The sequence below is a fragment of the Uloborus diversus genome, chromosome 1 (genome assembly GCF_026930045.1).
Source record: "Uloborus diversus isolate 005 chromosome 1, Udiv.v.3.1, whole genome shotgun sequence".
In the NCBI taxonomy this organism is placed as follows: Eukaryota; Metazoa; Arthropoda; class Arachnida; order Araneae; family Uloboridae; genus Uloborus; species Uloborus diversus.
The window spans coordinates 174,920,379-174,933,576 of record NC_072731.1 but is presented as its reverse complement, the minus strand read 5'-3'; the positions used below and the strand labels follow the sequence as shown (position 1 = coordinate 174,933,576).

Genomic DNA, 13,198 nt, shown 5'->3' with positions numbered 1-13,198 from the left:
CCAGAAATCATATTTAAATAAAAATAGCAAAGAATCATCTTTCGAATAAAGCAACATTCATGGAAATTAACAACAATTAACTGTGTTTTCTTTGAGCCTAAAATTTTCTACCTCTAAAAAAAACACCCTTTAGTTGTCAATAAAAAAAAGTACCACTTTTACACATCATTTGGATCAAACAATAAGCAGTTGCATCTGAACATTTGTTTTTAAAACATTCATTTACTTATTCTGCATATTCTATTTTATAAATTTTGCTTTGAAGTAAAAGTAACTTCGAGTTTTCTAAATGTTGAATACACTTATAATGAGCATATTTTGGTTCACATAGTAGTAGTAATTGATAATATCTTTAAAAGAGTGTAGTACAAAATGTGTGCCAGGTGCTTTGAAATTTGGGGGATTAGAGAAGATAGGCTGATATGATTAGTTGTTTAGATAGGGAAGGTGGCATTGAACCAGATATGTTTTATTAGTCACATATGAGACAGTGATTCTAGAACATTTTTTTTCCCAGTTCGAGAAATTTACATTTTTAACTAGATATTTTAATTAGATAGTGAGTCAAATAGTGAGTCAAAAAAATTGTGACTTCATGTAGCGAGAGGACTGACAGAATGGTTTAGTGGTTTAGCGCTGGTCTCTTAAGGTGTAGGTTTGAACCTGTGTCCAGTCGGTGGATTTTCAAGATGCAGAGAACGGACAGGGTCCATGTCGTATGATTATGTGGCATGCAAAATATCCATGTAGTACTCGTTTGGCTTAGAGTGCTCTTGGCAAAATTAAGTTCATAGTACAGTTTTGCATCGAATAGAGCCTAGGTGCCTCCATCTAGTGGGGAAACCAAGGGTCAAAATTCTCGTGGTAATGGCATCCACCGATAGTGGTGCTACAAGAAATAATTAAAAACCTATCGAGGGATAACACTAGGTTGGCTAAAGGTTGCTATTTTAAAGAAGAAAAAAAATGTTTTTAAAGTCATTTTTGAAGATTATTTTTGTCGTGTTTAGCAATAACTATAAGGATACGATTCACACACGACAAACATTTATTCTTCAATGCTACAACATGAACACTACAGATACATAATCTAATAATTTTGCGAACAAGAATGGAACTCAAACGGAAACCATGGCAACCGCAATTTAACACAGCTTGGTAAAATATTAATAAATACTTGTTGCCAGGTTCAAGACACAACAGTCCCTCTGCGACTAAATATAACGTTACAAACCAAGTCTCTTAGGTGCTTTCCTAATTCTGGTCGAGCGTCGCAATGGCACAGTAGTCGGGGAAGGAACTTCTAGGCTCGGCTCAGGTGTAGGCACAGGTATCGGGGTTGATGAGGCTTCTGATGCAGGAATAGAAAGATCAGGCTTTTCTACCCCACTTGAATCAGATATTGCCTCTGGTTCCTCAGTACTTTCTGAAATTGTAGGAACACAATTTTCAAGTGTTGATCCAGTTGTTTCCAAGGATTGTCCACACTTCCTTAGCTGGTCAACATGTCGTTTCCATATTTCATTTCCGACTTGTACGCTATAATTCAAAGATCCATCACGGTTGATCACAGTACCTATCTTCCATTTAGGCGGTCCTGCATAATTCCTCACGGCTACCTTCTCCCCTTCGACAAACTCACGTGTAATTTCTTCTGTTAAGCAGTGAGAGCTTTGCTTTTGCATCACATGTTCTCTAACATTAGGTTTCAAAATATCGAGCCTGGTACGAATACATCGTTTCAAAAACAGAAAACTTGGAGTTTCACCTGTTAATGAGTGTGGGGTTATTCGATACTGCATCAAATATCTTTGGAGTTTCACATTAATATCTCCAGGTTCACTTTGACTAGATTTCAATGATGCTTTAAAACCTTGAACCAATTTTTCTGCTTGCCCATTCGTAGCAGGATGATAAGGAGCAGAAGGACTATGCTTAATGCCATTCATTTTCAGGAATTGACGAAATTCGTAACTTGTGAAACTTCGACCATTATCGCTCACAACCGTCAATGGAAGTCCATAATGGGCAAATATAACTCTTAAGTATTCAATTGTTAAGTTCGATGTAATATTCTTCATTGGCATTACCTCCACCCATTTAGAAAATGCATCAACAACCACTAGAAACATTTTCCCCATAAATGGACCAGCAAAGTCGACATGAATCCTTTGCCATGGACCATTCGGCCATTCCCACGGATGTCGCTTGATTCTTGATGGGTCATTTCTAGTTGACACGCAAGCAGCACAATTTTGGACAAAACTAGTTATGCTCGAATCTATACCCTGCCAATAGCAGTAACTTCTTGCGAGGGCTTTCATTTTAACAATTCCAGGGTGTCCTACATGGAGCTCCTCCAAGACAGCTTTATGGTACTTCTGGGGAATGCAAACTCGATGACCATACATAATGCATCCTTGTTGCAAAGAAAATTCGGATTCTTTACCTTTCCAGGGTAAAGGCAGCTCAGTTCCAGTTCGTAAACTTTCATAAAGTTCAAACAGTTTGCTGTCAACTTTGGTCGCTTTAGCAATTTCACTTGCCGTAATTGGAAGCACTTCAACTTGTAAAATGTTAGCTGCATCTGCATCTGTAATATGCTCTACCTTCCCGGTTGACAATGGCAATCTTGACAGAGCATCTGCGTTTCCGTGATCCTTAGTGTTTCGGTACCTAATAGTATAACTGAAAGCTTGTAAAAGCAGTGCATAGTGAACCATTCTTGTAGCAGAAAGACATGGTAAACTTTTATTTGGAGCAAAAATTGATACTAGGGGTTTGTGATCAGTGACTAAGTGAAAATGGCGTCCAAACAGGTACTGGTAATATTTCTTTACTGCCCAAACAATACTTAGGGCCTCCTTGTCAATTTGAGAATAATTGCGCTCTGTTGCTGTCAGGGATCTCGAAGCAAACATAATCGGCTTCTCCGAACCGTCTTCAGTAATATGGCTCAACACAGCTCCAATTCCCACTGGTGATGCGTCTGTTTGCAGTACAATGGGTAGCTTCGGATTGTAATGGCATAATACTCTTTCTGATGATATTTCTTTTTTTAGCTTCAGAAAAGTATTCTGACATTCTGTGGTCCAGCAAAATGTCGTTCCTTTCTTAAGTAGCTTATTTAGTGGCGCTACACAAGTGGATAAATTTGGTATGAATTTTCCATAATAATTCACTAACCCTAGAAAACTCTTCAACTCGGAAACGTTCTCCGGAACAGGCGCTTTCAAAATTGCTTCAGTTTTTTCTTGAGTTTTGTGCAGTCCAAATTTGTCGATTTTGTGACCACAAAAGTTTACGGAATCTTTGAAAAATTCACTTTTACTCTTGTTAACTTTAAGTCCATGTTCAGAAAGTCTTTCTAATACTTGTTCTAATCTGCTTAGATGTTCTTGATCGTTACGGCCCGTTACGGTGATATCATCCAGAAATACATGTACTCCTGGGATTCCGGATAACACTTGTTCAATACTACGTTGCCAAACAGCAGGGGCTAAGGCGATTCCATAGTTCATTCGTTTGTATCTGAATAAACCTTTATGTGTATTTATAGTAAGTAAATGACGATCCTTTTCATCAACCATCATTTGTAAATATGCCTCGGTTAAATCTATTTTAGTAAAAGTCTCTCCGCCAGCCAAATTCGCAAAAATGTCCTCGATTCTAGGTAAGGGATATTGCTCAATATTAAGTCCAGGATTTATTGTAACTTTATAGTCTCCACAAATTCGCAATTTACCATTTTGCTTTACAACAGGTACTATTGGTGTTGCCCAATCACTATATTTAACTGGTTCAATGATATCTTCTGATACTAATCTAACGAGTTCTGCTTCGATTCGTTCCTTTAAAGCAAATGGTACTGGTCGAGGCTTGAAAAATACTGGCTTGACACCAGGTTTCATTTGTAGACGACAGCTAAAGTTTTCCAATTTCCCTATCCCTATAGTAAATATTTTCTCATGTTTTTGTAACAATTCTACTAGTTTATTGCTACGGGAGTCGGATTTGTAAGCATAAACAGTCTTAATTTCTTTCCAGTCAAGAGAGAAACTTCTTAACCATTCTCTTCCAAATACTGCACTCACTTTTTCATTCACTAAATAAATCTTCTTGTTGCTACTTTGATTCTTATACCGAACTTTGACATGTGCTTCTCCAGCGGGTATGATCACAGAGTTGTCAAAATTACGGAGTATCATATTCGTCGGTTTAATCACTACCAATGGACACAGTTTCTTAAAGTCAGTTACATTCATGCATGTGACTGCGGCTCCAGTATCTAATTCAATGTCGCACTTTTGGTCTTCAATAAAAACTTCCAAATATATTTTATCTCTTGCTTGCGTAGCAGATTTTACATTAAGAACAGGGGCACTGTCAGAACACGATTCAATTTGTTTCACAATTTCAGTTTTATTTCTTTTTGAGCGACAGACTTTCGCCAAATGTCCTTTCTTTTGGCAAATTCGGCATTCCGTGTCTTTGTGTTTACATTCATGGGCTAAATGAAGCGTACTATCACACCTATAACATTTGCGAGATGATTTTGCTGCTTTTCTTTGAAATTCTGGTTTTTTTAATTTATTCGAAACAGTTTTAGCAACTTTATCTTCCGAACTATACAGTTTATTAATAGATACCATTTTATTTTGAATTTCATGCACATCACGTTGTGCCGATTCCATAGCGAAAGCAATTTCTTTCGCCTTGGCGTAAGTCAAATTATCTTGCGCCAACAACTTCTTCTGGATGTTTTCATTCCTTAAACCCATGACTAATTTATCTCTTAGCATTGTACTTAAATTGTCGCCAAAATTACAGTTCATCGACAATTTTTGTAATTCAGCGCAATATGTAGTAATATTCTCACCTTCTAATTGATTACGCTTGTAAAATCTGAAGCGTTCCGTCATCTCCAACGGTTTTGGATTCAAATGTTCAGTTCATAGTGTTACAATGTCATCATACTCCAGATCAGAAGGAATTTTTGGCGTAGCCAAATTCTTCAATAATTTGTAAGTAGTGGCTCCCATTAAACTTAAAATGGCTGGTACCTTCTTAGTTTCTTCAATCTCATTCACTAAGAAGTAAGACTCAAGTCGTTCTACGTAACTTGGCCAATCTTCCACTGCAACATCAAATGACTCAAAATTAATACTGGAAGATCCCATCATCGTCGTCGCCAACTTATTGTCGTGTTTAGCAATAACTATAAGGATACGATTCACACACGACAAACATTTATTCTTCAATGCTACAACATGAACACTACAGATACATAATCTAATAATTTTGCGAACAAGAATGGAACTCAAACGGAAACCATGGCAACCGCAATTTAACACAGCTTGGTAAAATATTAATAAATACTTGTTGCCAGGTTCAAGACACAAAAATTTTAGTTGCTGCTTGTCGACTGAAATCTGATTCCATATCCTTACGAAATCAAAAGCGGTGAAAAAAGGACTGGTTGATACGTTAGGGCGCTGTGGGACAACATTCCAAGAAATATCACTTAAATAGGTCATATTTAATATCTATATATATATATCTATATACATATATATATATTAAATAGGTCATATTAAATAGGTCATATTTAATATATATATATATATATATATATATATATATATATATATATATATATATATATATATATATATATATATATATATATATATATATATATATATATATATATATATATATATATATATATATATAATTGTTCTTCAGTTTTTAATCAAAACAAAGCACAAAATTCACAAAAAAAAATCGTACATTTCAATAATCTAGTTACAAAAAAAAAAAAAAAAATACTGTTTAGTCACAATACTACTTTTTGAATTGATACTTAACTAAACATTCAGTAAACATTTTTAGAAACAAAAAAGGTATATTTGAGATTTAAAAAAGATCTAAATAAATTTCAAATGAATAAATATCAACCACATTTTTAGTTGAAATTCTTAAAGGAAATTGGAGCATATGAAACAATATTATTTAGAAAACTATTTTATGCTAGACTTGTTCTAGTGGTAAATATTTAAGAAAATGATACCCATTAAGGTTTTTCATTGAACTGCTAAATTTAAGCATATACATTTTTGTAACATTATTTGATTTTTTTTTCACTCACGTAATGTTTTCTTCTATGATTGCACAAAAAAAAAGGCTCAAGAAAAATATCCTGATTTTATTGTCTTTCAAACAAAATGAATAGGGTTCAGTAAAATAATGAGACTATTTCAAAGTCGAAATTATTCGAAAACTAGGGAAGTTGCACATGACACCTTACACCACAATTGGGATAGTTTGTCTGACGGCTCACGTGACTAGACATCCATTACAGCATTGTAAATCATACTAGAAATTAATATTTTCATATTTTTTATTCTGAAGATACACCGAGATTAATAGCTGGGAAATACCTTTTCGACTGTTTCTATTTTTTAATCTAATTAGCACCGGCTTACTCAAAAGCATATCAATGACTTCGTATGCATTTTCTCTTTCTAGTTAATGGCAAAATTACACAACTAGCGTGGTTAAACAGCACGACATTAAAACAGGAAAAAAAAAATCTGTAAACAATTTTAGACCGCCTAAATGACCTAAAATTAAAATAAACAAATCACGAATATTTCCTATGTTTTTTTTTTTTTTTTTCAGAAATTTGGTTTTTAAAAAAATTTCGTAACCGAATACAATAAAAAATCTTTCCTAGATACACAGTCCAAATAACCCATGTGCATTTCTAATCCCCAGTTTTTGACCAAACATTCATTGAGGAGCTATAAATCTTCAACAAACAATTTAATATTTTGAAGACAATTACAGTAGTGCTTCACTTAATCTATTACAGAGAGAACAATTTCCTGCCTTCTAATTGTAGAATATTCGATGCTTGTGCAACGCAACTAATTGTAAATGGGTTTCATTAGAACATATATTCATTCCGAGAGCAATTGTTTGGAATGAATTTAATACGAATGAGAGCCAGCTAGTTTGAATACCGTGAAACATAAGAGAGATTTAGGAAGAACGAATATATATTTTGGTTCTAAGCAACATAAATGTAGTTTATCTAAAAATATACTTCATTTTCATTTAAATATGTTGTTTGGTTAAATCAACTTTATTGATAAACATGTTTCGTGTACAAAATCGTTTTAGAAACTGAGTCATTGTGCTTTAGAAAGATTACTGTTCAGGTAATTATGTAAAGATGCAGCTGAAAACTAAAAATTGGTAACCTTTGAAATTTGTGCTTTTATGTTTGTACTGAATTATATTCTAATGCACATATATTTTATAAAATATATTGAAAAAGCTCGTATCACTTTTATTGTGATTTTTATTAACTTTCATAAGATTTGATGTGATAATTTTATTCCTTTTCTATATTTCTTCTTTGTCTCAAAAGTGTATGACAAATAAAAGAAATAGAAATATAGCCTATTAAAAGAAAAATAATATAATTTAAAAAAAATACAGCCTACTAGCTTGGATTCTTCTGTTTTCATTCCCTAAGAACTCAAAAAAAAAAAAAAAACTTTGAAAAAATATTAATTAAACCCACATTTTATCCTCTTTCTACTTATCATGACTGTTAGAAACTGAAGTGAAGAGAGGTCCAATTGAATGATAGATGTGTGCACGAGAAATCATTAGAACACTGAAAAATAAAATTAAAATCAGTTGCAGTTTAAAAATGGTGCTGTAATGCACAAAATGTTTTTGGCTCTGTAGTTTTCTGGTAGTTTAGCAAAATAAATGTCTTTTTTATGAAGAAAAGGTGAACTTCTTGGATTCCAGCACCACGCATTAAGTAATGCAGTCCTGATAAAATAACTCATTGTTAGAATTTGAGTTCGTATGCAACATAATTTTGGCTGGCGTCCGTGACAGGACTCGAACCTGCAATCTTCTGATTCGAAGTCAGAGAATTGAATTGATTCCTGGACGAGATAAAAGGGTTCGCGCTGTTAGGCTCAAAACTCAAAATGGGATTTTTGTTCGTCCAGTGGAACGTGTTTACTCATTGGAGATACGTGCTGCTGATGATGAGGCGGTTGCAATTGCCGACAAAGGCATGAGTGAGATGGAGTCAAATCCTGAGGAATTTGTTCAGAAGACTTCGGTTGTTAAAAAGTGTTATCCTGATATTGTTCTAGAAAAATATACCAGATCTGGAAAGTGTGTGAAAGTACCAAAAACACTGGATCGTTTAAATAATGAGTGTCACATGTTTGAGACCCTTCCCAGAGTCTCAAAGGGGGGAGGTATGTTAGAAACTGAAGTGAAGAGAGGTCCAATTGAATGATAGATGTGTGCACGAGAAATCATTAGAACACTGAAAAATAAAATTAAAATCAGTTGCAGTTTAAAAATGGTGCTGTAATGCACAAAATGTTTTTGGCTCTGTAGTTTTCTGGTAGTTTAGCAAAATAAATGTCTTTTTTATGAAGAAAAGGTGAACTTCTTGGATTCCAGCACCACGCATTAAGTAATGCAGTCCTGATAAAATAACTCATTGTTAGAATTTGAGTTCGTATGCAACATAATTTTGGCGTCCGTGACAGGACGGGTGCTTGAAACTTGTATAAGAAGATGGATTTAACTACATTGAAAGCTCAGAGAAAAGGACTGAGGGCGTCTTTTACCCTCAGTATGAAAAAAATTGAAGCTGAACTTTTGAAGGAAATTACTGGTTCGGATGAACTTTTAATTTTAAGAAATCAGATTTCTGACAAATTCAAGCGGCTAGATGATTGTCAGAGCATAATATCTGAGCTGTTGTTGAAAGATAAAAATGCCGAGGAGGCTTATTATGAAGATTGTGAAGAAGCAGAAAATTATCGGGACAAGTTTATTCAAATTTGCTCTCTGCTTGATTTAAAATTTAAAAATGTTCAGCGTAATGGGAACATTAGTAAGCGCAACTTTAAGCTTCCGACGATAGAACTTAAAAAGTTTAACGGCGAAGCAAGAGAATTTTTAAATTTTTGGAGCCAATTCAAGAAAATCCATGAGGACAAGGGCATTGATAATGAAGATAAAATGCAATATTTAATTCAATCGATGGAACCTGGTTCGAAGGCAGAAAGATTAGTGCTGAGTTTCCCTGCTACCGGAGAAAATTATAGTAAAGCAATACAGCAGTTAAAGGAAAGATTTGGCCGTGATGATCTGCTGGTGCAAGTATATGTTCGAGATTTATTGAGATTAGTTATGAAAAATTCTGCCGCAGGACGGGGGAAAGCTGATCTTCCATCCCTCTATGACGAATTGGAAGGAAAACTTCGTGCGTTGGAAACTCTTGGACGGACCAAAGAGAAGTATGGAGATTTCTTGACACCTTTGGTTGAGAGCTGTCTGCCGGAAGAAGTTTTAGTAACGTGGGAAAGAAGCCGTAACCATGATCTAACCGAAGATAAGAACTGTCGCACTTTAGAGCAGTTAATGAACTTTCTTCGCCAAGAAGTTAATGGAGAAGAAATGGTTCGCCTCGCAAGAACTGGCTTCGGCACGAACTCAAATTTGCGCAAACGAGAGCCCACAACTGAGAAGGAAAGCGACCTAGCGACAGCTGCAGCGTTAGTAAGTACTGAGAAAAAGGGTAAGCGATTTGAAAGTTGTATTTTTTGTGGAAAAAGTCATCCAAGTAAAAGATGTTTCATTGCAAAAAAGATGACTGTAAATGAAAAACAAAAAATATTGTTAAAAAAGGGCGTTTGTTTTATATGTTTTAATTCAAATCATATTAGTAAATATTGTAATGTAAAAAGAGAGTTAAAATGCAATGGTTGTGGGGAACCGCATTTTTGTGTAATGTGTCCAAAGCTAGAAGACAAAAGTTGTGAGTCTAAAGATGTAGTTTCTAAGTCTGAAAATTCTCTCTCTAACTTTGATAGAACTCAAACCGTATTTTTGCAAACTCTGTGTGTTCGGATTAAATGTAATAATCGAGAAAAAATAATTCGGGCTTTGGCAGATTCTGGTAGTCAAAGTAGTTATGTAAGTCAGAAAGTTTTGTCTGAGCTGAAAGCAACTCCACTTCGTGAAGAAACAGTGATTCACTCGTTATTTGGGGGGAGGGAAACGAACCCAAAACGGCATAAGATATTCACTGTTGAAGTGAGGGGTTTGAAAGGGTCTTTTGCTTGTAGTTTTGAAGCTCTTTCTGAAAGGAAAATTTGTAGTTTTATACCAAAAGTTAGCAATCCTTATATTTTGAATGAATTAAAGAAAAAGAATATTGAAGTTTCTGATTCCCTTTGTAAAATGAAAGAAATTGATCTTTTAATAGGGGCAGATGTTTTAGGAAAATTGCTGACGGGACGTTCAGTAGATTTAGAATCCGGCCTTACTGCCGTAGAAATGAAGCTTGGGTGGACTGTTATGGGTAAGCAGAACACAAATGAGAAAGATGATGTTTTCAGAACATTATCGATGCATGCTAAAAATATTCCTTTGAATGAATTGGGGGAACTTGAAAGTATAGGAATAACAGATCCCACTTGCAATGTTAATAAGAAAGCATGCATAGGAGAACATTTAGCTGAATTTGAGGATAAATTGAAAATTCTTCCTTGTGGAAGATATGAAGTAGAGCTTCCTTGGAAGTATGATTTTTCGAACTTACCAGATAATAAGGATTTAGCCTGGAAAGGGAACGAAAAAATTATTAAGTCAAAATGTAGTAATTTGCTTGAGAATTACCAAAATGTATTCAAAGAATGGGAAAACTTGAATATTATTGAGCGCGTACCAGATTCGGAATTAGAGAATAAGTGCCACTATCTACCACATAGGCCTGTTATAAAAATCGATAGTAAGACCACAAAAGTTCGGCCTGTTTTTGATGCTTCAGCATCCCAGAGAGGTAAGCCTTCTTTGAATGAATGTTTGTTTAAAGGAATGAACCTCATTGAACTAATACCTGATATTGATAGATTGAGGTTGCATCCTATAGGGTTGAGTGTAAGCATTGAAAAGGCATACAGCCTTCCTGAATATGAGATTGCACAGAAGTTGGAAAGTTCTTTCTTTGTGGACAATTGTGTAACAGGGGTTCATAATACCGAAGAAGAAGCGAAGTTCATCGAACAATCGCAACTTATTATGTCAAAGGGATGTTTTAACTTGCGAGGGTTTGAAAGCAATGTAGCTTCTGAAAATGTTACGAAGCATTCAGGGGAAGCGTCTATTTTAGGAATTTTATGGAACTTGGATAATGACACTCTAAGGTGTAATATAAATATAGAAGCATTGACTTGTGAAACAAAAATTACAAAGCGTTTAATTTTATCTACAGTGCAAGAGATTTTTGATCCTATCGGCTTATTAAGCCCTACTACATTGCTTCCTAAACTGATACTGCAAGATGCTTCGAAGTTAAAACATTCCTGGGATTTAGAACTACCCCCTGATATTGTAAATAAATTTTTGAAATGTTTCAAGGAAATTGCATTGTCAAATAACGTAACTTTGCCATGCTACATAATAACCAATTCTACAACAGAACTGTATGTATTTGTGGATGCTTTTAAAGAAGCTTACGTGGCGTGCGTCTACGATCGTTCAGTAGTGGAAATTGAAGTTGAAATATATCTCGTTAGGTCTAAAACTAGAGTAGATCCACTAAAATCACTGAGTATTCCTCGGGTAGAGCTTATCGCTTGCTGCATAGGTGCTAGACTTTTGCAAGAAAAATGGAAATTGACTCAGCCTGAGTTGTGGAAACATATTTTTGGAACAATGAATATAGCTGATGTATTGTCGCGAGAATTCAGCCCTAAACAATTCTTTGACTTCAAGCGGTGGGAATTACCGACCTGGCTGAAGTTGGCGCCAGAAAAGTGGCTATTAAGTGAAGTAGATTGGGGACCAGAAGTAGACGCGAAGAGAAAAATATTAGCAATTACCACTATTGATCTGAATCTGGACGCACCGCTTTTGCCTCCAAAGTTGGTTCGTATTGTTAATGAATTACTAAAACGAACTCCTGGTAAATCAGTGTTGAATTATGAAGAGTTGAACGCATTGATATGTGATTGTGAATTAGTAATTAATTCAAGGCCTCTAACATATGTGTCAGAAAACCCTCAGGAGTTGATTCCTCTCACACTTGCAATGTTCCTTATTGAAAACTGTAGTTCGGATGTTACAGATATTGGTCATGTGGATTTGCAAAGTCTAAAAAAGAGAAAAAGATATAGATGTAAGCTGTTCAATGATTTAAGACAGCGTTTCAGAAAAGAATATTTAGGCCAATTTATTCAAAAACACAATGAGAGGCCAACCCGAGAGCCAAGATTTGCAGAAATTGTTTCAATTGGCGACGATAATAAGAAACGCGTGTTTTCGCCTTTGGCGAAAATTATTGAATTGATTCCTGGAAGAGATAAAAGGGTTCGTGCTGTTAGGCTCAAAACTCAAAATGGGATTTTTGTTCGTCCAGTGGAACGTGTTTACTCATTGGAGATACGTGCTGCTGATGATGAGGCGGTTGCAATTGCCGACAAAGGCATGAGTGAGATGGAGTCAAATCCTGAGGAATTTGTTCAGAAGACTTCGGTTGTTAAAAAGTGTTATCCTGATATTGTTCTAGAAAAATATACCAGATCTGGAAAGTGTGTGAAAGTACCAAAAACACTGGATCGTTTAAATAATGAGTGTCACATGTTTGAGACCCTTCCCAGAGTCTCAAAGGGGGGAGGTATGTTAGAAACTGAAGTGAAGAGAGGTCCAATTGAATGATAGATGTGTGCACGAGAAATCATTAGAACACTGAAAAATAAAATTAAAATCAGTTGCAGTTTAAAAATGGTGCTGTAATGCACAAAATGTTTTTGGCTCTGTAGTTTTCTGGTAGTTTAGCAAAATAAATGTCTTTTTTATGAAGAAAAGGTGAACTTCTTGGATTCCAGCACCACGCATTAAGTAATGCAGTCCTGATAAAATAACTCATTGTTAGAATTTGAGTTCGTATGCAACAATGACTGAGATAAAATAGAAGGTTTAAAAATTCGTACAAAACCAAAAATGTCATATGAACGCGTAGTTTGCACCATAATACTTATCACTCCAGAGTCCCTCGTACGTACCACTATTTGTAGTTTAACCAGTTGGATAGGACAATGAAGACAGCTTTGATTTTTTGATTCGGACCAGAAATCCC

General features: G+C 35.1%; 2 protein-coding genes across 2 annotated transcripts; one reads left to right on the top strand and one right to left on the bottom strand.

Moving 5' to 3' along the window:
• Positions 1–1,226: 1,226 nt before the first annotated feature.
• Positions 1,227–4,922, bottom strand: LOC129217237 (uncharacterized protein K02A2.6-like). The gene has a single exon (XM_054851514.1). The coding sequence runs from the start codon at positions 4,920–4,922 to the stop codon at positions 1,227–1,229; it is 3,696 nt and encodes a 1,231-aa protein (XP_054707489.1).
• A 3,703-nt stretch (positions 4,923–8,625) lies between these two features.
• On the top strand, positions 8,626–12,777 carry LOC129217226 (uncharacterized). The gene is made up of 3 exons (XM_054851503.1): positions 8,626–8,882; positions 9,027–9,634; positions 9,806–12,777. Exons 1-3 carry the CDS (start codon positions 8,626–8,628, stop codon positions 12,775–12,777), a joined length of 3,837 nt encoding a protein of 1,278 aa, XP_054707478.1.
• Positions 12,778–13,198: the final 421 nt, after the last annotated feature.

Coding starts and splice junctions, on each gene's coding strand:
- LOC129217226 (XM_054851503.1), top strand. CDS start 8,626: ATGGATTTAACTACATTGAAAGCTCAGAGAAAAGGACTGAGGGCGTCT. Junction 8,883..9,026: donor GCAGAAAATTATCGGGACAA/GTTTATTCAAAT, acceptor AAATTTTTGGAG/CCAATTCAAGAAAATCCATG. Junction 9,635..9,805: donor AGTAAGTACTGAGAAAAAGG/GTAAGCGATTTG, acceptor ATGTAAAAAGAG/AGTTAAAATGCAATGGTTGT.
- LOC129217237 (XM_054851514.1), bottom strand. CDS start 4,922: ATGACGGAACGCTTCAGATTTTACAAGCGTAATCAATTAGAAGGTGAG.